General features: G+C 47.5%; 1 protein-coding gene across 14 annotated transcripts in view; it reads left to right on the top strand.

Moving 5' to 3' along the window:
• The window catches only part of LOC119373346 (uncharacterized), a 273279-nt gene extending 251252 nt beyond the window's left edge, over positions 1-22027 (top strand). For 12 of the 14 annotated variants that reach the window (XM_049420281.1, XM_049420284.1, XM_049420282.1 and 9 more), the window contains exons 4-5: positions 18505-18604; positions 19952-22027. In XM_049420281.1, the coding sequence (XP_049276238.1) occupies positions 18505-18604; positions 19952-20069 (218 nt within the window). In that variant the 3' untranslated portion in view covers positions 20070-22027. Of the gene's footprint in view, positions 1-18504; positions 19355-19951 lie in introns of those variants that run through there. The other 2 variants (XR_007417885.1, XM_049420289.1) reach the window with 2 other exon arrangements.
• The last annotated feature ends 785 nt before the right edge of the window (positions 22028-22812 follow it).

The following is a 22812-nucleotide window of genomic DNA, read 5'->3' as shown; positions in this document are numbered from 1 at the left end:
CTAAGGAGTGATTCGCCTGCCCTTCGGCGACGCGGGAGTTTACGGGCAAGAAAGCGCTGGCGTTCCAAACGCGCAGCTTCCTAGGCGCCCATGGCGGGAAAGGAAACCTTTATTTGTCACTGAGTGGCGCCCTCTTCCTTCTCCTCACCCTCACATCACTTTCCCTCCTCCTCACTTCCATTTCACAACCCTTCGCTATACGCCTTGTGCACCGCCTATAGAGGCGCCGCTGATAGCCACCTAGCGGGCGCCGCCGACAGTAGGTGCGGAAAGCCGAGCAGACGACAGCGCTTTGCACAGCTTTGCTGTGAGGAGATGAATGAAGTTCGCGGCTGCTATTCCCCCTTCGTGCGGGTGCCCGACAACTAATTCTGCGCTAGCAGCTGCAGGAAAGGCGCGGGCCTCTACGAAAGTGGACTGGTGCACGATGTTTGTCACAAACGAGCGCTTAACTAAGCGCACGTCGCCGATTTCGAACGACGGCATGAAAGCCTGGCGCCCACGGTTCGTGCGCGATAGAGCCCGCGCATCTAAAATAACAATTATAAAAAGGCGCCGAAAGCGCGCCCCTTACCCTCTCCGCAGAAGACGCCACCGACAAAGCCAACGCACGCGAATTAAAGATCGGGATATTCGAGAAAGCAAAGCAGCGCCAGCGGCGCCGTCTGATTCCGCAGACGAATCGGTGAGAGGATCTAGCCCTTTCCCTCACTTTCACTGTGCTACGCACAGACGAATCATACGCACCTTCCCGAACCCAGGTGAACCAGCCGCGAGCCGATACAGGCAATGCAAGCGCGCGGCGACGGAGAGTCAGTCAGTGAGGAGTCAGTCAGCAAAGAAGTTATGTAGTTTTATTGATAGCATCGTTCGCTCGACCGCAGAAGACGTGTTGTTTGGTGATCTAGTGCTGTGAGTAAAGTATACAAGCCGCCGGAGCTGTGACAAGTTTTGAAGAGGGTCACCGAGGAGACATGTGATGACCGACTGCAGAGGAGAAAGAACGTCCGCGTGGAGTGAGTCGTCATGCCGGGGAATATGAAATGTGCGTCGCGCAGACCAGCGTAACAGGACCCAGCTATGAGGTGCAGCTAGTGGTGAACATCCGCTTTGTTTTGTTTACAAAGGTGACGTCTCAATCGCTTCTCGTTCTTTCTGAAGTCAACCATTGCTGCATTTCTGTTTCTGCAAATAAAAAATATATAGAACTTAACTTGTAATAGCGCAGTACATGTACCGCGCTAGTACAAGCTAAGTTCATGGTGACCAACTCGGCAGAACTACAACACTTCTGCAATATAGAACGTTTGAGCGAAGTGCCCTTGGGGGGCACGGCGGTCGAACCGAACCAACGCATGCCCAGACTGATAACTTTGGGCGTATACCAGTGTCAATATGATCGAGTGTGTCCAGCGAGCACCGATATGGCAGAACGAAAACATTAGAACAAGAAGCGACGTGTTAACTCGCACAATGACGAAGCGGCTCGCCTTTGCCAACGAACAGCGGCGATCCATTGCTACCGTCGCTCTGGCTCAGGAGGCCTTGCGGTAAGTGAGTGAAACCGTGTTCCGGGCGCGTTTTTGTAGGTGGTTGAGCACTCCACTCCACAGCAATTGTTATTCGACATCCCTTGAAGTTTCGGCCACCACACATACGACGAACGTTGCTTATTTCACTACGGAAAGGTGAACAACGCGGAAACACACGTACAACGAGGTAGGAAACCACTGCGGTCGTCTGCTTGCTTTCCCGAGAGTAATGACCGAGTTCGCCGCCTATTGCGTTTCCGTCGGCGCGCACTGATTCTGATTGAATGTGGAGGCATCCACCCAGGTGTACGTTTGGGCACGAGCCTACATAACGCCTTGGGTTTTAGAGGCAATGGAAAGCTGAACACACCCGCGATTGAAATAAGTAAGAGACGGTTAGAGTATTGGTGGCAGAAAACTAGAGAGAAAGGACAAAAATAAATAATGGAAAACAAAATAAGGACATTATGCCGTAAAGGGCAGAGAACGGAGCTGAAAACTTAAGTTTTTTTTTTCTTCTGGAGTAAAATAGTTTTAATTGAAGTAAAGACACTAGGCCAACGCTAAGAAAAAAAAAGAGTAAAGTTTTTTTTTTGTTGAGCCTGGTGGCACACTTGTCACCACCCCTTTATAAAGGGGACGCTCATAGCATCCATCCATCCATCTATCCATCCATCTAGATCAATTGAGGAGCTACACATGAGTTACAGGACGGACATACGGAATGACGCGCAATGTGCACATTTTACTCGTGGGTCCATTCATCCATTCATCCATCCATCCACTAGGCGTATACTATTTTATGCACGACTACGTTATCATTTACCCTCCCCCTCCTCATTTCCTTTCTTCTCACCCTCACATCTGTCCTCCTCACCATCACTTCAGTTTTCCACGCCCTTGCTGTACTACACTCTACACGGCTATACTGTGCGTTATCCCCGTCTCCTCCTTTTTCTCCTCCTCACCCCCGCATCTCTCCTCACCCTCACTTCCCTTTCCCACCCCCTTGCTTTACTATACTGTCTGTACATGGCTATAGAATACATACTTTTCCCTACGTGACGCCATACATACTATGGTATGCTTTGCCCTCTCTCCTCCCCCTTTTCCGCCTCCTCAACCTCACGTAACTCCTCGTCACCCTCACATTACTCTACCGCCCACATGCCATACTGTACTATACATGAATAAGCTACAGATAGGCATGCTATAATGATTTTGCCTGCCTGACGCCAAGCGACGACATAAGATGGTAGGTGATGACTGCAGATGTCATGAGATATGAGACGGAAGCCGGGCCCGAAAAGTGATCCGCACCTAAAATTAAGGAAGCATTTGCTGCTTGACACACGACGCAGAGGTGGCACAGAGTTTCGAACTGCAGTCCATTACACCCTGCAACTCAATGAGGAATGACAGTCCATAAATTCCCTGTTAGTGTATGGTCCTTTAAAATTATTATTTATGCAGCATGCGTCGTCTTATCTGGCGTGCCGTACCCGCTTGGCGCTTCGTGGAAGACCTTGTGGAGCCATTAGAGCTTTTATGCTTTAGTTCACCTTGAACACCAGAATAACTTACCAGCTACTACAGCAGTAATAAACTAACCTCTATGCTGAAGTTTTTCTATGAAAACTTTAGATATGAGTCCAGCGCATCTCCTGTCTTCTCGTTTCTTTTGTATTCGTTCTAGCGCTGTCTTTTCATCATTATAAACTCGCATGCGCTCCTTTATGATATGCTGGTATCTAGTGTTCCTTGACGAACACTAGTGTAAATGAAGGCACGTGTACAGAGAGCTGGCTTTTAGGGGCGAAGCACCTTAGGGTCTCGGCGTGTCGGCGTGCATCGTGCATCGTCGTCTACGGTCGGGATGGTCCACTTGCTTGAGCGCAAGGGAGGGCGCCAAAACCTCAGCGCTCGACGTGTGGCGAGAGAGAGCGAGCGGCGCGCGTTGACTATAGAAACGCTCTTTCAGCGATGAACGCTGAACTACCAGTTCGCAAGGAACAAGAACGTACCCTCGCCTGCGAGAGACAACGCCGACGTAGGCAGCGTCTGCTAGCGAGTTTCTCGATTGAACAAACTGATTGCTCGCGCTGCACAACCGTTCCCCGGCCACCGCGCATATATAGGGAACCCAAGCTCAAGTTTGCGGCGCGACGACAGCGCCGCACCAGCCGCGCTGCGGCTCTGTCGGAAAACACTGAACCGTCGCGCGGCCGACTCAGCCACTCAGCCCCTTTCACGGTAGCGGTAGCGCACGTGCGCTCGCGTTCTTCTCTCGGTGCGGGTAACTGTGGAGCCGTCAGCTCGGCACGTTGAACCGAGAGGCTTGCTGTGCGAAGCTGCGCATTTCCACGATGGCAGAAGCGACCCCGCGGAAGCGCAAGCGTGGTCCGAAGTATTGCGGTTTAGTGGCCAGCCACAACAGTGCAGACAAGGCACACGATTCACGTGTTAAACTGTATCGGTTCCCGGGCGTGTCGCACGAGAAATAAAGGCGGCAAGCGTGGATAGCTGACAGCGCTGTCTCGCCTTCTATTTTGGCTGTCTGAGTTCATCGCTTTCGTTCGTTCCGACTACCTGAATCGGTAAGTAACGGGGCGCATGCACGCAGCGACTACAGTAATGATTACTCGCTGTCTTCTCGCATTGTTAAAGTCCAGTTACGGTTGTAGGTGAAGCAACTTTGTGTTTTGATTCCCCGTGCTCGTGAGACCTACCCGTCGTTGTTGAACGTTCACATTCGCGTTATACCGTTAGCGTTGCGCGGTTGGTTGAATTCATCTGAACTCCGCACATTGTCAGAAGTTCGGCGCCTGCATTTCACGCGTCGGGAAGGCTGCTTTATCACGCCGGAACGGACGTCTGTGCATTTTCAGCAAGCTTTGACATCGTTCTGCAGGTTTGCTTTGTTTTTGTCACTTTATTGGGGTGATATATATTTAAGCCGCTAAATATAACTGGCACTTCATACATGCTTTGCAATTGCAAGCTTGAATTAACCACCTTCTGACTTTGTGCGATTTTCTAGCCGCGTTCACGCAACAGGTTTTATACGCCTGTCAAGTCGGTATCATAAAAAGAGACTGTAAGCATGACGCGAGAGCCGAAAAAACGAGGCGAGCAGTTCATCTTGCTTCACAGTGGTTGAAGCTCAGCTAGCTGCGTCGCGTCTTAATCGGCGAGTGATTCTCCAGCGGCACGGGGGACTTGACTCTAACCTTCTCAGGAAGCAGTGCCATGGCCGTATAATCTTTTTTTCGCACGCCACAAACGTTTGTTCACGAAATTACACGGCTGCTACTGTAAGCATGCCATATCAAAACAACAATCATATGATTCGTAGTCCACGCCGCAGAACATCGATAGCGTGTACGGCTTCATTTCGGAGTGCATGTGGACCATTATTCATCTTTAACGTGACAGAATGAGACTTACCTCGAGGTATACGTCCTACACGGTGTAATCGCGACTTGGGAAATGCATTTCGCTTTGAGTCGGGCGTGGTTGTCGTCGATCGTCTGCTCTTCACCGTTAACGTGATTGACGAGCTTTCCTCATTTTATCAAGTTCGCTTTGCGGAAGTGCCAGTCAAGCTTGAAGATCCTTTTGAAGCCGCACTGCACGCGGTACATTGTGAGACGCCGCAAGTGCACCGCGAGAGCTCTGCACGTGCACGGAAGCGAGCGGCAACGCGGTGGCGAGAAGGGAAAGCGCTCGCTGATCACGCCCCAGTTTCTCTTTTTCTGCCAGAGATGGCGCTGCCTGTCAAGAGCAGCAGCGCCGCTAAGCGTTGCTTGGGAAGCCTATAGGCACTGGAACTTGACCTGCAATGTAGTGCCAGTGGGAGATTTCTCTTGGGGGTAGTTGAACAATAAAAATTTGCAGCGTGCACGTTAACTAAAAGCGGACTACGGGTCTCAGTGTCTCATGTCTCTTCTGCCGCTCATTGGCCATTATCAGTGATTTTGCTGGTGGAAACACCAGCGCGCACTCCGTGCTTCGCCCCTCCTCAGGTTTCACCTTAGTTGAGCGAGCTGAAATAGCCTTTCCCACATGCTTTGCCCCTCCCCAAGTTGGTTCTACCATCTAGCATTTATAATCCGTCAGATATATATAATTGTTACGCTGCCTCCCTTTAGCAGGCATTAGTTACGCAAGGAAATTTATCGATGGCATACAGTGCATCCACTATGATATACCGGTTGTCTCAACAGGAATAACTGCCTCAGACAGCCTGGCCGACGTTATGGTAGGTAGATCTATCGTAGTCAAAATCGACTCATCATATTGACACACGAGAAACTAACGCGCCAAGCATGATGAGGCGCCTTTCACGAAGATAGGTCCACCGATGGAAACGCCGGCCAGGCTCTCTGAGGCATTTATTATTGCGATAGCAATTATATGGACAGTCTCGGCTGGATTTTGCCGTCGCCGTCGCCGTCATGCACCGTATATGTATAAGTATGTATATATCTATAAAGTCCCCACAGAAAAATAACTCAGAAAAATGCTTCCGAAGCGCGGAATCGAACCAGGGACCTCTTGTTCCGCAGCGAGCGGCGCTATCCACTACGCCACGAAACGCCGATCCTCCACGTAGCTAACGGCGAGCGTTATATACACACCATTTAGCGCTGGACGGACTCAGAGACAGCAGGCGATAATAAGCGTTTCTTCAATACCAGCGAGGTGGCGCTAGGAGCCCCACGGGCGCATTTAAAAGTCGTCGGCGAGCTCGCTCGCTTCTTCTTATATTTGCGCATGGGAGAAGCTTGCCCTTCCGCCGTCTGCTCGCGCGGTTTTCTCGTGGCGAGGGGTAGAGGAATGTTTCACCCTTTCACCGTGATGTACGCGCTCATGTTACGGCGCGTACGAATGTCACTCGAGCTCAGGGACGCCGCTAAACGAACAAACAGAAGATGAGCGCGAACTATCAAGTGTCACAGGTCGACACTTGAAGCACGCTAGTTTCCTTCGCTGCTTCGGCCGCCTTCGCTGCTTCGGCCGCCTGTTGCAAGGCGGCCGCCTTCGGCCGCCTTGCAACAGAAGCGCTGTTCAAACTGAGAGTATCCATTGGCGAGCCTCACTTCGTATAGCATTAGTTCCTTGCTATCGCATTCATTGCTTCGCCCTTGCGGCGAAACTGTGACTTTTTCTTCTTCAGACAGCTGGTGTATCACGTTGTTATTCTATCCGTGAACATACGCCAGCACTTTGTTTTTACTGCACGCCATAGTAACTGTCAATAAGTGTTTGTTTTTAATTTAGTGACCCTATATCGTTATATTGATCACGAAAAGGTACATTGACAATTACTTGCGTCACCCACTGCACTAATATTTTCACGACTTAGTCGACTCAGCACGATCGGTATAACCAAGACCAGGTTAACCATAGCCTGGTTAAACTCAGTTAAACTGCTATCAGACATATTCTGAATTATCTTGATACATCGCTCGAATTCATTGAAGTTAAGCGTATTGTACCTTTGGGGGTCCCCTATACCACTCTGAGTTCAAAGACGAGACAGTGGCTTTTTTCTCGCCTTCACAACCCTCTGTACAGGCGATATCTTATCCGCGGCACTTATTTCTTCATACTTCATACTTCATACACTAAGCATTGAGCCTATCAGAATTTCGCGCTTGTCGGCTACACTCTGTTATCTCCGCTTTCACGATCGGAAACAAACAAACGAAGTATAATCAGTTGATCGCACACGATAGTCCAGCGACTCAAGGCACAACGGGTGGGCGACTGCATGGCAAAGCAATGTATGAGAGAATTCGCTACCGATATTTCTCGTATATGGACCAATCGAGACTATCTATCTTAATGACACCACGTGAGTCACCCTTCTGTCATCACGAAGTGCGCCAAAAAGACGAGCAGCGCCAAGAGAACATAGCGCGGTCATTTTTTGTATTGTGAGCGGCTCTTTAGGATCCCTTTACACGTTAGGCAATTCTTCTGGCTTTCTTTCGAATAGTGTCACGACGCTGTGATGGTGAAGAAAGCGAAACTGAAGCCGAAAGAGTCTGAACTTTTCCGTGAGCAAACCACTACCCAGTAGAAAAAGAGAAGTAAGTCACAGTTCAACGGCAGCAGTGAGCGCAGTTGTTGGTCGTCGGCAATCTGATCGTCGGTGAAACACGCCAGCTTTAATACGTCCATGATCGCACATTGCAGCGTCATCCCTTATGCTCGCTTTAGTTGTACAATGAACTCTGTCACACGTGTCGTGCACACAAGGGGTTTGGAATCTTGAGGGTACCTCATTCAGCGTATCATCACACATGTAAGGGCGGTCCGATAAGTCCTTAGCCTTCAAAAGAAAAACGAAAATCTTGGAATGGTGTTGACTTATTTCTCAACATAGTCCCCTTTCATCTCTATACACTTGACCCAGCAATCCTCCAACTTCTTGATCCCGTCAGAAAAGTACGTTTTCTCCTGAGCTGCAAAGTGGGCTTCTGTGGCGGCGATAATTTCTTCATTCGACTCAAATGTTTGTCCGGCGAGTGACTTTTTCAAGTTGGGAAACAAGAAGAAATCACTCGGCGCCAAATCTGGAGAATACGCTGCATGGGACATCACTTCGTAGCCCAATTCGACCAACTTGGCCGTGGCGACGGCGCAGGTGTGAGCTGGCGCGTTTTCATGGTGGAAGAGCACCTTTTTTCTTCACCAAATGTGGCCGTTTTTTCGCAATTCGGCGTCGATTTGGCCCAGTAATTCGGCGTAGTAGGGTCCGGTCACCGTTTTAACCTTCTCATAGTAGTCGACGAAGATCACACCTTGCGAGTCCCAGAAAATGGTGGCCACCACCTTTCCGGCCGATACGACTGTCTTCGTCTTCTTCGGAGCAGGTTCGCCGGGTAAAGTCCACTGTTTCGACTGTTCTTTGGTCTCTGGCGTGTTCCAGTGGATCCACGTTTCGTCGACGGTCACAAAACGACGCAGGAACTCTTTCGGGTTACGCTTAAACAGCTTCAAACACTGCTCTGAAGTGGTCTCGCGGACGCGCTTGTTGTCCGGAGTTAGCAAACGCGGACCCATCGCGGCGACAGCTTTCTCATGCCCACAATTTCATGCAGGATATGACACACACGGTCTTTTGAGATGCCTACTGTCTCAGCTATCTCGCGCACCTTCAGTCGGCGGTCTGCCAATATGAGGTCGTGAATTTTTGCCACGTTATCGGCCGTGGTAGCCGTTTGCGGGGCCCCTGGGCGAGACTCATCAAATACCGACGTGCGACCACGTTTAAACTCGTTCAACCAATTTTCGACAGTTGCCATCGAAGGAGAAGACTTACCGTAGACGGCATCCAGTCGCTCTTTGATTTCGCTGCGCGATTTCTTTTCCAACAAGAAGAATCGAATCACCGACCGATATTGCTCTTTTTTTCCATTTTTAAAGGACACACGAAAATTACCCGCTTTCTCAAGCGGCCAAAACAAAACCGTGAGCTCCATTCGACTGGACATTTGCATGTGTCCCTCTAAGAGAGCGTACTCAACGTCAGTATATGTCTCGTGCGAGAGCGCCGCGCTCTCGCGGTTAGGCGAAGTACTTATCGGACCGCCTCGTAAACATATTTTTTTTTTTTTTTTACGCTGTCACCTTGAAATATAGGAACAATTGTTCGCGGGAATATATATTTCGTCGTATTACTGTGCAGCATGTTTGGTTCCCACTGAATCGGAGCATTTCTTGAATCGGAGCATTCCTTGAATCGGAGCATTCCATTAAGTTGAGGTCGCCACCTCAACTTAATAGATACCAAAATAGGCATAGGAGGATATGAGTGCATGACGAACACGATTCGGTGATCATGACATCAATAACGTAGTCAAAGGTTTGACAAAATTCGTCAGGCGAGGGTGATACATTGAAGAAATAAAACGCACTGGCCTTGTCGAAAGAAAAAAAACATATATTAACGTTACGGGGCTGCTACGGGTCCCTTGTTGACTATCTTTTGAACAACATTGTGAAGGGAGACCCGTAGAGGCCCCGAAACATCAATATATGTTTGTTTTTCTTTTGACAAGGCGAGTGCCTGTTCTATTTCCTTGACCTGAACAACATGACTTCCCTGTCGCGTATGTCATGGAACTAATTTACCAGTCACGCGTGGCAAATACCCGCATACCGCAACCTGTGGTATGCAGGTATGCACTGCAGGTGATTCATTCCATATCAACCACACTTGAGAAATCTTAACGTGATGCGTGAAGGGTCCCGTGTCGCGGAAAAGGCGATGCCGGCGTCGGCGATGTCGTGAGTAGGTGAAACATTCCGATGGAAGCTATGAATAGCAATCACCCTTCAAGTCGATATTGAACCCAGGCATTCTCCATGGCAGTGATGTACTCTACCTCACAGCCACATCATTGATTAAAGAAACACCAATTGTGCCTGCAGTGTTGGCTACCTGCTTTTATAAGAATGTGCACTGCAAACGGGCTTGAGCCTTTTAGGGAGTTTTGGGCTCGTTGCGCAGCGTGCATCCCGAAGGTACTACGCAGTACCCCCTTTAAAAGGAGGTATTATTTACATCCTTTGATAAGGGTGTGATTGCAGGGAACTAACACAGTCTTCACAAGGTACTTTTGGTGTTTCTATTGAACTCATTTTGGCGGCTTGAACGGAGCGCATTGGGAGTTCTTCTGCTTCTTTTAAGAGCTTTTAAAACCTCATTTTATAGGAGGTTTTATAGGAGTGTGCACAGGGCGAAAAACAAACGAATGTAAAAAAAAATGCGAAACACCACCAGAAGTGTACTCTTGTCATGTTTACCCTTATGTGGGTAGTTTTGGTGTCAGTAAAGTTATCATAATAAGTACACTTTAAAGGGGTTGTGAATGTTAGCAAGGTCTTGATTAACCGCACCTACTCTGTTTAGGAGTGAAGAGTGGGCAACTTGGCACTGAACCATGGCAAAAATAAACAGCGCACTTCTAATGAGGATAAACTAAGGCCTGGGCACAATAACAGCGCTTTCACCTTGCCAAATTGGGTCAACAGTCATGATACTATGTATTGACCTTAAAAACTATGGCAACATAATGCAAAACAGCAAATTAACGAGAGGGAATAAAGAAGATGATTCAACAATCTGGTTCAACAGACTCAACAGCTGACTTATATAAATGCCATTAAATTAGCCTTGCACATCTCCTAATGGCTAAGAATATGCACATGTAACCTTCGCAAATTCTGCCGTTGAATGGCCGTTCCTTCTTTTCTGTTTTCACTGTTTTCTGATTTTCATTTATTTTTCACTAGCGTAAATGTTCAACCTTTTTTATTTTGCCACTTTGCAGATGGCGTAGGTGTTCTGCCTTTGAATGTGCACGTTTCTTCTGCTTTGTCTTTCCTGCTTCTTTTTGTATGCCTATATGTTTTGCCTTTGAACGTGCACACGTTTCTGCTGCTCTGTCTCTATTTTTGCTCTACTGGGCCTTCTGCACTTCTCAAGCTACCACTGTCGCTTTTCACTTGAGGCCCATTTCCTGTATTTTGCTGGGATAAACATTTATCCATTCACTCAATACCATAAAACGCATGTGCTTCACAATACACACTGCACTTAGCAGATGTCTGTCACATGATATGGCCGTCATTGTATAGCTTTAACATGATTTATTCGTTCTAGCTAAATGAATCCAAGCTAATGATGTTAATGTACCTTGATATGCTATTTCACTGTTCCTTGATGCATGTGTATGAAGGTACAGTGCTTATGTACCTTAATATGCTATTTCAGGAGATGGGCAGAGTGCGCAATGCAGAATTGTTGCCGAAAAGTCTTTTCACTTCCTGACAATCTGTGCTTCGTTGGGTTCTCACAGTTGCATGGCGGGAGAAAGATGTCCAGGGTAGTTGACTGCATCCAAGGTAGATGCTGCAAAATGAGAGCGCACGGTCTTGTCACATGTCAATGTGCGCAAATTGACACGATGATGAAGGATTAAGACAAACAAATGAAGTTGGAGAAAAGAATAAATCGAAAACAAAGTTGTCCTTTATGCACATTCCATCATGTGACAATGTGATAACCGTGGCCTTTTGCTCTAATGTATATTCCCTGAAAGCATCATGCCTCATTCATGCTTTATCGCAGGCAAGAAAACTATATCGTGCAAACAACTTTGTCAGGGCGCACTCCTGGGTCGATTGACTGGTCGTATGAAGCATGAGTGATATTCACAGAAGTTCCAAAACATGCATCACACATCATTGCTATCAGAGTTTAACGACTTAAATGCAAAGCATTTGTTAAACACTTCTGCGACTTTGAACGCATCTATCTACCTATCTGTCTAGCCGCCTACGACTCATAGCTCGTGCGGTTGTTTCGTTAATGGGATGTATGCCAAAATTTGTGTGGCATGGCACGACTGCATGAAGAACATAAATGATGGGCCTTAACTTAAAAATCATGATATGCATTTCATTACCGACATGATTTACACGTCACTCGCTTGGTTCTCTTGCGACTGTTTCGTTAACTTGATATTTACCAAAATAGGTATGGCGTCACAAGAGTGTATGACGCGCATAAACGACAGTTTCTAACGTGCAAATCATGACACGCTTGTCATGTATGGCGTTATTTTGAGAACATGGTCTCGGGGACGCTAGTGGCCGTTTCGCCTGCTTCATATACACCAAAATTGGTATTGTGCAGTGTGACTGTACGACCAATATAAATGACAGCTGGCAACATGAAAATAATGACATGCATGTCATGTACACACGCCACGCTCATGGTGCGCTCGCGGCCGGTTCGCTAGCTTGACATACACCAAAATTGATATAGCGTGACGTGATTGTGCGACGAACATAAATGACATATAGTAACATGAAAATAACGACATGTATGTCATTTACGGCATGGAGCCTGGTGCGCTCGCGTCCGGTTCTCTAACTTGATATCATATCAAGATGGGTATAGCGTGATGTGACTGTATCACGATAAATGACAGCTGGTAACATGGAAACAATGAATGACATGCGTGTAATGTACGGCATGGGTTACATGCCACGCTCATGGTGCGCTGGCGGGCATTTTGCAAGCTTGACATGCCGATTTTCTTTTCTTTTTTTTGGCTTTTCATTGCACTTTTCAAGCGACGCATTGTGTAGAAGGTCATCTACAGGTGCACAAGAGACGATAAGGGCTCGCAAAGAGAGAGAACATCAGTATTACTTACCATTTTTGTTCCTGACTGTGCCGAGCATGCAGGGTGCCCATCATCTGCTTGGTAATGCACAGCGGCACGCTCGCTTGAGTCGACAGGCCGTCGCGATTATCGCACTGATAGGCGTGCGCAGGGTTCCCCTGCAGGGGGGGGTGAAGGTTCGTCGCAGCGCCCCCCCCCTCCCATTTATGTCAATGTATGGCACTGACATTGCGCCCCCCCGCTCCCTATTATGTCAATGTGTGGGGCTGACATTGCGCCCCCCCCCCCTCTTAGGTGAATAGGGGGCGGCCGCCCACCCTGCCCCCCCTGTGCGCACGCCTATGATCGCACTCGCAGCGCAGCATGTTGCACTGTCGTCAAACCACGCATATCACATCCAACGGCCAGAACCCAGAGAGGCTGCAGGCACAAAACGCGCACACACGACCGACACAGCTGATCATTTGAGAAGTGGCGTTCACAAGGCCTAGCTACGACGATCGCGCCGCCGCGGGCACGATTCCCTCCTCGCGTTTCTTTTTTTCTGTTTTTTTTCTTCGCGCGCGCATGCGGCGCGAAGCTTCGTCCCATTTCACTTCGGTAGCGCCTCGTCTGGCTTGCTTTTGAGCTGGCGGGGGCGGGCCGCAGTAGGCTGCAGCCCGCCAAGGCCAAAGGGCTTCCTCGCTTCCTTTCGAACATATGCAGCAGCCGTTCAGAGGGTCGCGTATATCTATTTCTCTGGGCTATCTGTGCAAGGGATTTTTAGTGCGCTGAAGCATGCCGCCTTTATCTTTTACTTCTTTCCCCCGCACAGCTGCATACATGCCCGCCAGCACTGAGGGCATTATGGAAAGCTTCGGAAATAATAGAGAAAACATGGCAGAGGCAATGAGATGGGAGTTTTTTGTTCTTGAACTCCATTCGACGAATGGCGTCAGATAGTGAATTTACCTCCTTTCTTCCACATAATTTCTTAACCAAGTAAAATTGAGGACGCCGAACTTTATTACACCCACCTCATTACACCCTAAGGGAGTACTGTCCAGATGAAGGTAGTATTAATGAGGATTGTAGCCCTTAAAACGCCCAATTCGGCTAGTTTGCGTTTGCAGTGTAGAAAACATCTCATAAATACATATGTCTCCGCAAGATATAGTGCAGCTTCGCTCGAATACGCTGGCGATCACTTGTTATAATATGCACGTCATTGCACCCTAGCGTGCTATTTGCTGCGATGAAAGTGGCGTCTCTGCTCTAACGTGAGTGCCGACGTTACGTCGCACGAGGAGTTACGCATTACACGCCAGTATAGTCGTCGTGCCTGACAGACCCACATTTCCCCAAAACTACTCAATTTGAACAAAGACGTTGATCGGCCTTGTAACGCTTCGCTAAAAGCAAAAAAGAAAATATACGGCATAGACGGCTTCTCGTCGATTGCTTCGCACGAAGGTGATTCCGACAGTGCGTGAGATCTGCCCAATTTTTGTTTTCTATGTAACAATATCGCGCCAAAGATTGCATTGTGGGCTTGTTGGTGAATGATTTGAAGAGCGTTGACGTAGCGGGAACCACGCACGGACAAGAGAATGCACATATATCGCGCCACTTACGCTTGCTTGCGCAAAATTCATTCTCACCTGCTTATAATATTCAGGAAAAAGAGAGTGGGCGACGCTCCACTAAACTGTTTTTTTTAAGCTCCTCAATAGGATCGGTGGTGTTTTTAGCTCAAAAACAGCCGATTTGTGGGACTCCGGGTTACTTTTTGGCTCCGTGGGGTATTCTAACGCAGTAGCGATTCGGCGTTGCGTCATTTCACTCCCATCAAAATGCATCCGCTGTGGCGAGGAATCAAACCCGCGGCGTCGAGCTCGCCCCCCTCCCCTTCCCCCCAACATCTCGGCCTCCTAAGCTATCACTACGGGTTTTGAAAGGCGCCCTGCAACACTTTGGCAAGTAATGATCGAATTGCGTCATCAAAGGAGTTAATTGCCTCACGAATAGACTGCCCCAAGATTCTCTTCTTTTTTTTTGGAATCCGTGAAGTAAGAGCGCCGTTACAGTAATTTGCCGCACACTTTAAACGCTCTCTCTTTCCTTTCGTACCAACAAGCGCACTGAAGGCTACGCAGAGGGGGGATGAAAAGGGGGCAAAAAGCTATGTTCTTTTGTCAGCGCGTGTGATAACCTTGAGCATTTTCCCCGTGTTTTTCTTCAAAGGCGTGGTTTACTTTCAGTGTGACGCGAGCGTGTGTGAGCGAGCACGTGGCTGCATCCCGCGGCGACCGCGGTAGCTATGCAGCTCACGATGCTCAAATCAGCCAATGGCCGCGAACTTTGGGTTTATGACGCCGTCATTTGTGTTTATGGCATCATTTGTCAAGAGATGAGGGAATGATTTCTGATTTTGAGAACTAAAGGTAAATTCCAGGCCGTGAACTCACGTGTTCTATGGAGCCTCGACTACCAATTGTCAGCTTTTTCTGATGATGCTCAGTAACTGATACAGGGTCCCTCAAAAGACTTCTGTATTTGCGGATAATTTCAGCCACCTAGCGCCGCCTAGCGGAGAGAGCGCGAAACAGGCTGTTAAGGTCCATGTAGCAGACGGCGTTCACCTTCAAACGTGCGGTTGAAGGTGAACTGGTGCGGCTGGCGGATGAATTTGACGTCAGAAAAAAAAAACGCATTCGAAAGCAGTATTTCTGCAATTCGCTGTGCACGTGGCGGGTATAACTGGACAGTATCTCGTCACGAGTTCCCCTTTTCTGAGTGAACGGCGAAGAGCGACGTAATTAACTAACCTCCGCATCGGCATAGTTACTCCGACTATGGTTCTTTGTTCTCGGCACTTCAGGAACAAGCAATACACCACTGTGCTAAAAATTTGCTGCACTCATCGAACGGCATCAACGAATCCTAAAGACAACAAAGCTGGAGTCAATCAGAATCGATTTATGGGAATGTCACCAAGCAATACAAGCTATGAGAGACAGTGGCGTAGCCGAGGGAGGGGGGGGGGGCACAGCGGGCCTGTGCACCCCGCCCGAATATTTTTTTTTTTTTGCTGTGGCATACAGAGCCCAACAGACACTCGAGCACATCTGCCTGCCCACATCTGCCCGGCCCCCACTACAAATCAAGGAGGTGCCCCCCCCCCCCCCCCCCCCCCCGGAAAAGATTTCTGCCTATCGCCCCTGAAGAGAGACGCCGTAGTGGAGGGCTCCGGCATCTAGCATTTCACCGTCATCGAAGTGCGACCGCCGCGACTGGGATTGACCCCGCGTCTTTCAGGTCAGCATCCAAGTACCGTAACCACTGTGCCACAGCGGCTGGCAAAGTCGCATTCTTAGCAGTGCTGATGTCAGCGTGCTTGCTGCGTGGGGCCAAGGCAGGCCTGAGATGCTTGCTATATAATGCGTATAGTAGCTTTGACCCTTGTCTTTAGATGTCGCTGGCTCGATTTTCTTTCGATTTCTGGGCACTCGTAAGTGGTACAGGACAACCTAATTGAGTAACGTTGGTATAGCCTGCCTGATGTCTCATCGTAGGGTCCACGGGAGCTAGTAAAGGGCCAGTTTACACCTAGCTATAACGACACGATGCTGTAGCTGCAGGTAAGCAGAATAATTTGATTTGCGGGCGCCACAATTGCGTTCACGTATGCCGATCAGCTGACAGATACGCGTACAAACAGACAGATCAACAAGGCTCTGCGCATTGCAATAGAGGGTTCACAAGTTTCCGGCGATCATTTCTTCAGCAGTTAATAGTCATTGTTTCTCTCCGCCTCTTCTTGTACACGAAAGCTTACTTCGCTCGGTGTACCACCACCATCTCAATCTTTGGATTTGGGAAGATTTATGCAAGGGCGCCACGAATTAACCGACTGACAAAGTTGCTGCGAAATGCTGACGTGTCACCGTGATGCTCTACGTAATCAGCATTTCATAAACGATACCCACCAGCAACTACCGAGTACGTTAGCCCACCTACCTTCAAGACACTGCTGAACAGTTTGTCTGCCTTGCTGATTGACACGGCCGGTGACCACGCAGCAGCACTTACCTTGCAGCAGATGAGAACTGCTGATATGCGTTTGCACTTCGCTATAAAGCCAACAGTGCAGGAAAATTGGGCATCGGAGATAACAGGCCCTACAAAAAAAACGCCAGGCCTGCGCTGAAACCGCAACACAGTCACAGCGAAAGCTGGAAGAGCGGCGTTTCTAGAGCCCGTTAAGCTCTCTTGGGGCTACAATACAAGTACACTAGAAAGGTACCCACTACGCCATAAATCACAATTTTTGTGAAGTTGGGAAGCACCTACTCATTAGATTAATGAGCACCCCTCATTAGATTGCGGTGTTCCTCAGGGACACCGCAATCTTATGCGGGGTTCTGTGGGCAGCCACCTAGCTGCGCACAGCTCCGTATGCGGCTGTCATGCAATGTTCGATCAATGTAAGATACTTCGGCGATACAGTGATCAACGAGCACGTGAGATTTATGAGGCATTTTGCCTTGACAAAAAAGGTGATATGTGCGTGAGTGTGCCTTCGTTAGCGCTCCTCACCAGGGGAATTGTCTATCTGTCTAGTAGATGATGGTTTTATTATTATTTCAGAAGCGTTCATAGAATTCGTGAAAAACGTTCCACGTCACTGTTCTCCTCTCCTTCCTTTCATGTTGCGTGTGCTATATATACCCCCATGTACGAAATAAAACCTTGGTTGTAAGTCAGCGCTTGGTCCGTCTCTTTCACTGTCCTGTGTGTCGCGCTGTTTCTCGTATCATAAAGATGAAATTAAATGCATTAACAGGTATCTTTCACTTAGACCCCCACGCATGCCAGATTGATAGGTTCGCCTATTGCATGGCCATGCGCAGAGGAGTTTTCGCCCCTTCTTTCTTTTCCGCCGTTGTGCGTCACTTCACTTGTTAGTCGGCGTTTGTGGTGTCTTGACTTCTTGCTTGTGTCCGCGTTTGCACGCCCTGTCTCTTTAGAATGAATGCCGACCAACTAGCTCAGCTCTCTGTTATTCTTAGACATGGGTAGTGCGTTCTTTCAAAGGGCAGCTGTGACGGTTTGTTCAATCCCCCACCCCCTTCCCTCCGCTTTGACAACATTCGTCACTGCTGAGGTGAGTTTCACGTCCCTGACATAAACATTTATGTCAATTTTTACATCACTTCATGTTTTTAAGACTTTTTTGTGAAGCCTTATGCTCACGCATAACACGCTTTTATATCGACTTTCATGTAATTTTATTTTTCGTGAAGACCTATGTGAACGCGGAGTATAGAAGCAGAAACGGCGTTAAAGTTTTTAAACATTTTCGTTTTTTCCTGCGCTTCTTATGTTTTCCTTTCTTCGTGCCCGTTGCACTGCCCTAAGCGACAAATATTTCAACGTGTGAAATAGCAGAAGTAATCTTTCAATAACCACAGCCCCGACGTAACATGTTGCTTCTATCATCTGTGTTGCTTGATCCAGAGTGAAAAATTCTAACGTAAGTTACCTGTTCAGAAGCCATGTCCGCTTTGACGAGCGGGTATACGTGGTCGCCAGAATATGAGAATCACTTGTGTTGTAACTACGAGCGCGCCACGTGATCATGGTGTTCTCTCTAATATGTACTACGTATTGGTCCTGCATTTGAAAACAACCATTTTGTACAGATATTAGGTAACATTCAAGCTTGCATGTCTAATCATGTCGTCGCTTATAAGTAAAATTAATCTACTCTCTCCTTTCAGAGTCTGATGTCAGGTCAAGTGTGCCGTTACACAAGCCAGTGCGCATACGGGATGTGCTGCTTGCTAAGGGGGCCACCGCCACCAACTTGCCAGAACTTCGGTTTGCGAAATCAGCCATGTAGCGTCCTCGCCATTGGCGGAGTCTATCGTGGACACTGCCCCTGCCGAGACCGTTGTAATTGAAATGCTTGAGTAGCGCAGCGGGAATACCCTCTTCTTAAATTTCGTCAAGTCATTGTGCACCAGAACTTTACTGAAAATTATGTTTCTCGCTCATTTTTGACAGATGCCTCTATTCGGGAATATATTGGTTGCAAATATATGCGCAACTCAGACAATGAACACAGAAAAGACAGGGCGCGCTGACAATCACCGTCGAAACATACACGACGGCAATCTTTATTTCCAGAAAGAGGTAGCGGAATATGCAAATAAAATAAAGGACACGGAGAGAAAATAAGAAACAAAATGCATATTAAAAACACTTTAGCAAACAACACATGCAAACAATACGTACTAGTACAAAAACTCGGGTGCTATTTTACCTTTGCAGAGTAGTCTAACTACATGCACTGAAAATATCGCATTTACGGTAAAGTGATAGAAAATATATTTAACACTCCAACCTAGGCGTAATGAGTCAAGTAATTAGAGGTTGTACAATGCAGTAATATCATTAGCCCTAGTGTAACCTCAACCCAAAGCCATCAAGTAATATTCAAGCAATTTTCATTACCTAAAGTTAATGCAATATCTTTTGAAATGTTTCTTTTATTTTCTAATTCAAAGATAGATTTATGGCTCCTGCGGGCATTTCTTTTTACTTTCCTAAATGTTACATATGAATATGCAGGCAAAAAATACTTTTTAATAGTGAATGAGTTCAATTCCTCAGTTATCTGATTTATTTACATTTATTTATTTATTTATTTATTTAATTATTTATTTATTTATTTATTTATTTATTTATTTATGCATTCACCTGACCATCACTCGGCTTGTGAAAGGCCTGTAGGTTACGCGTGATACGTAAAACATAATGCAGGAAAGGCGAGAAAAATCCTGTAACGTTATTTAAGGTAATCTCTAACAGGCAGTGAATCATGATGCAGCTTTCATGCGTGTGAAGATTATTCCGCTCATTTAATGCATGTAATAAGAATGACTCAACAAAATGGTCCCTCTCGCACAGCGAAATTTCAACTTTTCTGTGTGCGATCTCAGCGCGCTTAAACATACTGAAGACGCAATATAAACTCGTTGCGGAGCTGAGGATCATAAACTATCGCATTACGAATGCTGAAACAAAACGACGTATTAAATAAATCTATTTTTGTTTGTGCTTTTTTTTTCAAACAGGGCATTATAGGTTCTTTAATTGGGTTGTTGCGCTTTCATGGTTGCCTATATAAATCATAGTGAATGTTTTGTTGTTGTTTTTTTTCAGTGAGATGCATGGGCCACGTGTGTATGCTACCACCAGGAAGGGTCCACGAATAGACACCCTCGTTTTAAGGAATCGTGTCGTAGTTCGAACTAATAAACCATATGATTGTATTTTTTAACTCAAGTGAGTTAGGATGGATGGAAACAACTTTATTTAAAGTCCGCCGAAGTTTAATATCCAGGGCTCAGGTCTCCCTTGAGGGGACTTCGAGGTCTTGCCTCAACGTCGTCTCGTGAGCCCGCTGAACTGCCCATTCTTGTGTCTTGAAGTTGTAGCTGCGCAGAGCAGCTGCCCACTTCGGCGCGAGAGCATCCGGAGCTACTGCCATTTTAGCTGCTATGATAGGGCACTCTCATAACGTGTGAGAGCGTCGCACGAGCTGCCTGGCATAATTTGCAAGTAGCATTCTGGTACTGCGCAAGAAAAATATGCCGCAATGGCACCGGACTGGGTAACGTGCGTGCCTGCAGCTGTCGCCAGACGACTGCCTGGCGTCGTTTTAACTTGGGCTGAGGTGGGGGCAATATCCGCCTGCCTAACTGGTGCTTGGTGATGTCATTGTACCTGACTAAGCGTTCTCGCATGTTTTCAACCATAAGTCCGAACTCGACGGGGCGGTATTGTATTCTGCGCGGGGGGGGGGGTCATTTCTCGCGCATGGCGGTGTGTCACCTCGTTCGAATTAGATGGGCCCTCGTCGGTGGGGGTGGTGACGTGTTCTGGGAACCATAGGATAGCGGCGCTATGGAACTGCTGTCGGCCAGCCATCCTTAGGATATGGAGATCTTCGGAAGAAATGCGCCCTCGCGCGTAGTTAAGGACTGCGGTTTGTGAGTCACGAAGAACAGCATCGCAGATGGGGTCGGTAAGCGCAAGCGCAATCGCAACCTCTTCCGGTGTGTCTCAATATTTCGTGCTGACACTACACGCGTGCGTAAGCCGGGAGTTAACATCCACAACTACTGCCGTGAGCCGGTGATTGTGTGCCTATTCTGCCACGTCCACGAAGCGTGCAGTCTTCTCCCCACCGAAGCAGCTCAGCAGTGCCTTTGCACGAGCCTGGTGTCGGCCCCCGTTACGTTCGGGGTGCATATTTGGAGGGAGAGGGGCAACTATTAGCGTGTCGCCGATGTCGTGTGGAATGGCCTCTTTTTGACCGTGTTGGACATGGTAATTCAGGCCGAGTTTCTGCAGGATCTGCCGACCCGTGGCTGTCAGGGACATGCGTTCGAGTTGCGAGACTCTTTGCGCATCCGCTATTTCCTCAAGCATGTTGTACACCCCCAGCTGTAGCAGACGAGTGCTGCTCGTGGACACTAGCAGGCCGAGGGCGATCTTGTATGTCTTGCGTATAAGGGTGTTGAGTTTCTCCCTTTCGGTGACAGTCCAGTTGTGGAAGACAGCCACATAAGTAACGTGACTGATTGCGAATAAGTGTGTGAGGCGCATGACGCTGTCCTCCTTCATCCCCGTGTGCTTGTTTGTAATTCGTTTATCAGGCGGGTAGCCGCTGTAACCTTGCCTTCGATTTTGCGGATGCCATTGATCAATAAGTTGATTTATGACTCAGTTTTTTTTGCGCCAGATTAATATGTACAAAGACGAAGAAAGGCGAAATGTGCAAAAACTAACTTCCAACTCAGGTTTATTCGAACGGGCGTGACTATAAATGCAGAATGACCGTCATCATAAACAAATATTTTAAAAAATTATACAAAAATTATACAACAAAGAGGAAAATGCACACGATATAGGACGTAACGGCGACGCTTGAAACAAAGTACCCGAGGCGCTGACTACGGTGGAAGCCACAGCCACCCCTCTCCCTCAGATAGTTCATTCCGATAACGCTACTCAGGGTGTGCTGGAGCATCTGTTCCCTAGACGTGATATTTCGGGCGGTTCGATAATTTCCCTTACTTTGTCTTTTCGATATCATGCAATTAATTCCCATGTAATTAATTACCATGATTTCATGTGATCACTCTTTTTCGCGTAATTTTTGTCATGTGTTTTGGTAAGATAATCGTCGTTCTCTACTTATTGTCGCGTTCATTCTAATAAAACTCATGAAGAAGTCAGCGTAAGTGCACGTGTCTTCTTTCTTTGTACATATCGATTAGGCGCAAAAGAAACGAACTTCTGGATCAAGCACCCCAACTAGCCCAGACCCGCACCGTACTCACTCAATATGTTCATTTTGGATAATCACATGACCTCACTATTTTTCTCCAGCATTTCTCTTTATTACAGTCTATATGATAACTGTAATTGGACCTTACGTGCTGGTGAAAGCACACGTTCTGCTAAGATTACCGAAAAATGGCCATCTGAGATTTCTCGAGTCGCTAAGTGACACACTATCATAGCTACTTTTTTAGATGTAGCTACAATACTCAAATATTTAACAACTGTAAATCAACTTTCCATGAACACCATCCTTCCACACTAGATGAAAAATCCTTACTGTGTATTTGTGTTCAATCTGAACTAGCTCGAAAGTCGTTACTTCTTCTTTCTCGACGCAAGGTGTGCTCAGACGTTTGCCCAAAGCAAACCCTAGTGGTTATTCAAAAGGAATAACTACTGTAGAGCAACTATTTCTGCAAGATCCTCTTTTGGACAAATCCACGTCTGTGACAAGGAACACACATAGACAAGACGCTGCTTAAAAAGAAACGTCCCAGCTTTTTCAGCGAAGCTCCAGTAAGTTACACAATTCGGTGGCGGCGCCATAGTTCACGAAAAACCCGTTTTTGGCGAGTATACAGAGGCACGGTGCTACACAAATAGGCTCCGGACGGTGCGCCGTTCGCATGCGTAATTTTTTTTATACGCCGTTTTCGGATAATTGACGTTCT

This window comes from Rhipicephalus sanguineus, chromosome 11, assembly GCF_013339695.2.
Source record: "Rhipicephalus sanguineus isolate Rsan-2018 chromosome 11, BIME_Rsan_1.4, whole genome shotgun sequence".
Taxonomy (NCBI): Eukaryota; Metazoa; Arthropoda; class Arachnida; order Ixodida; family Ixodidae; genus Rhipicephalus; species Rhipicephalus sanguineus.
Note: the sequence above shows the minus strand (reverse complement) of the source record. Positions and strands in the feature narration are given on the sequence as shown.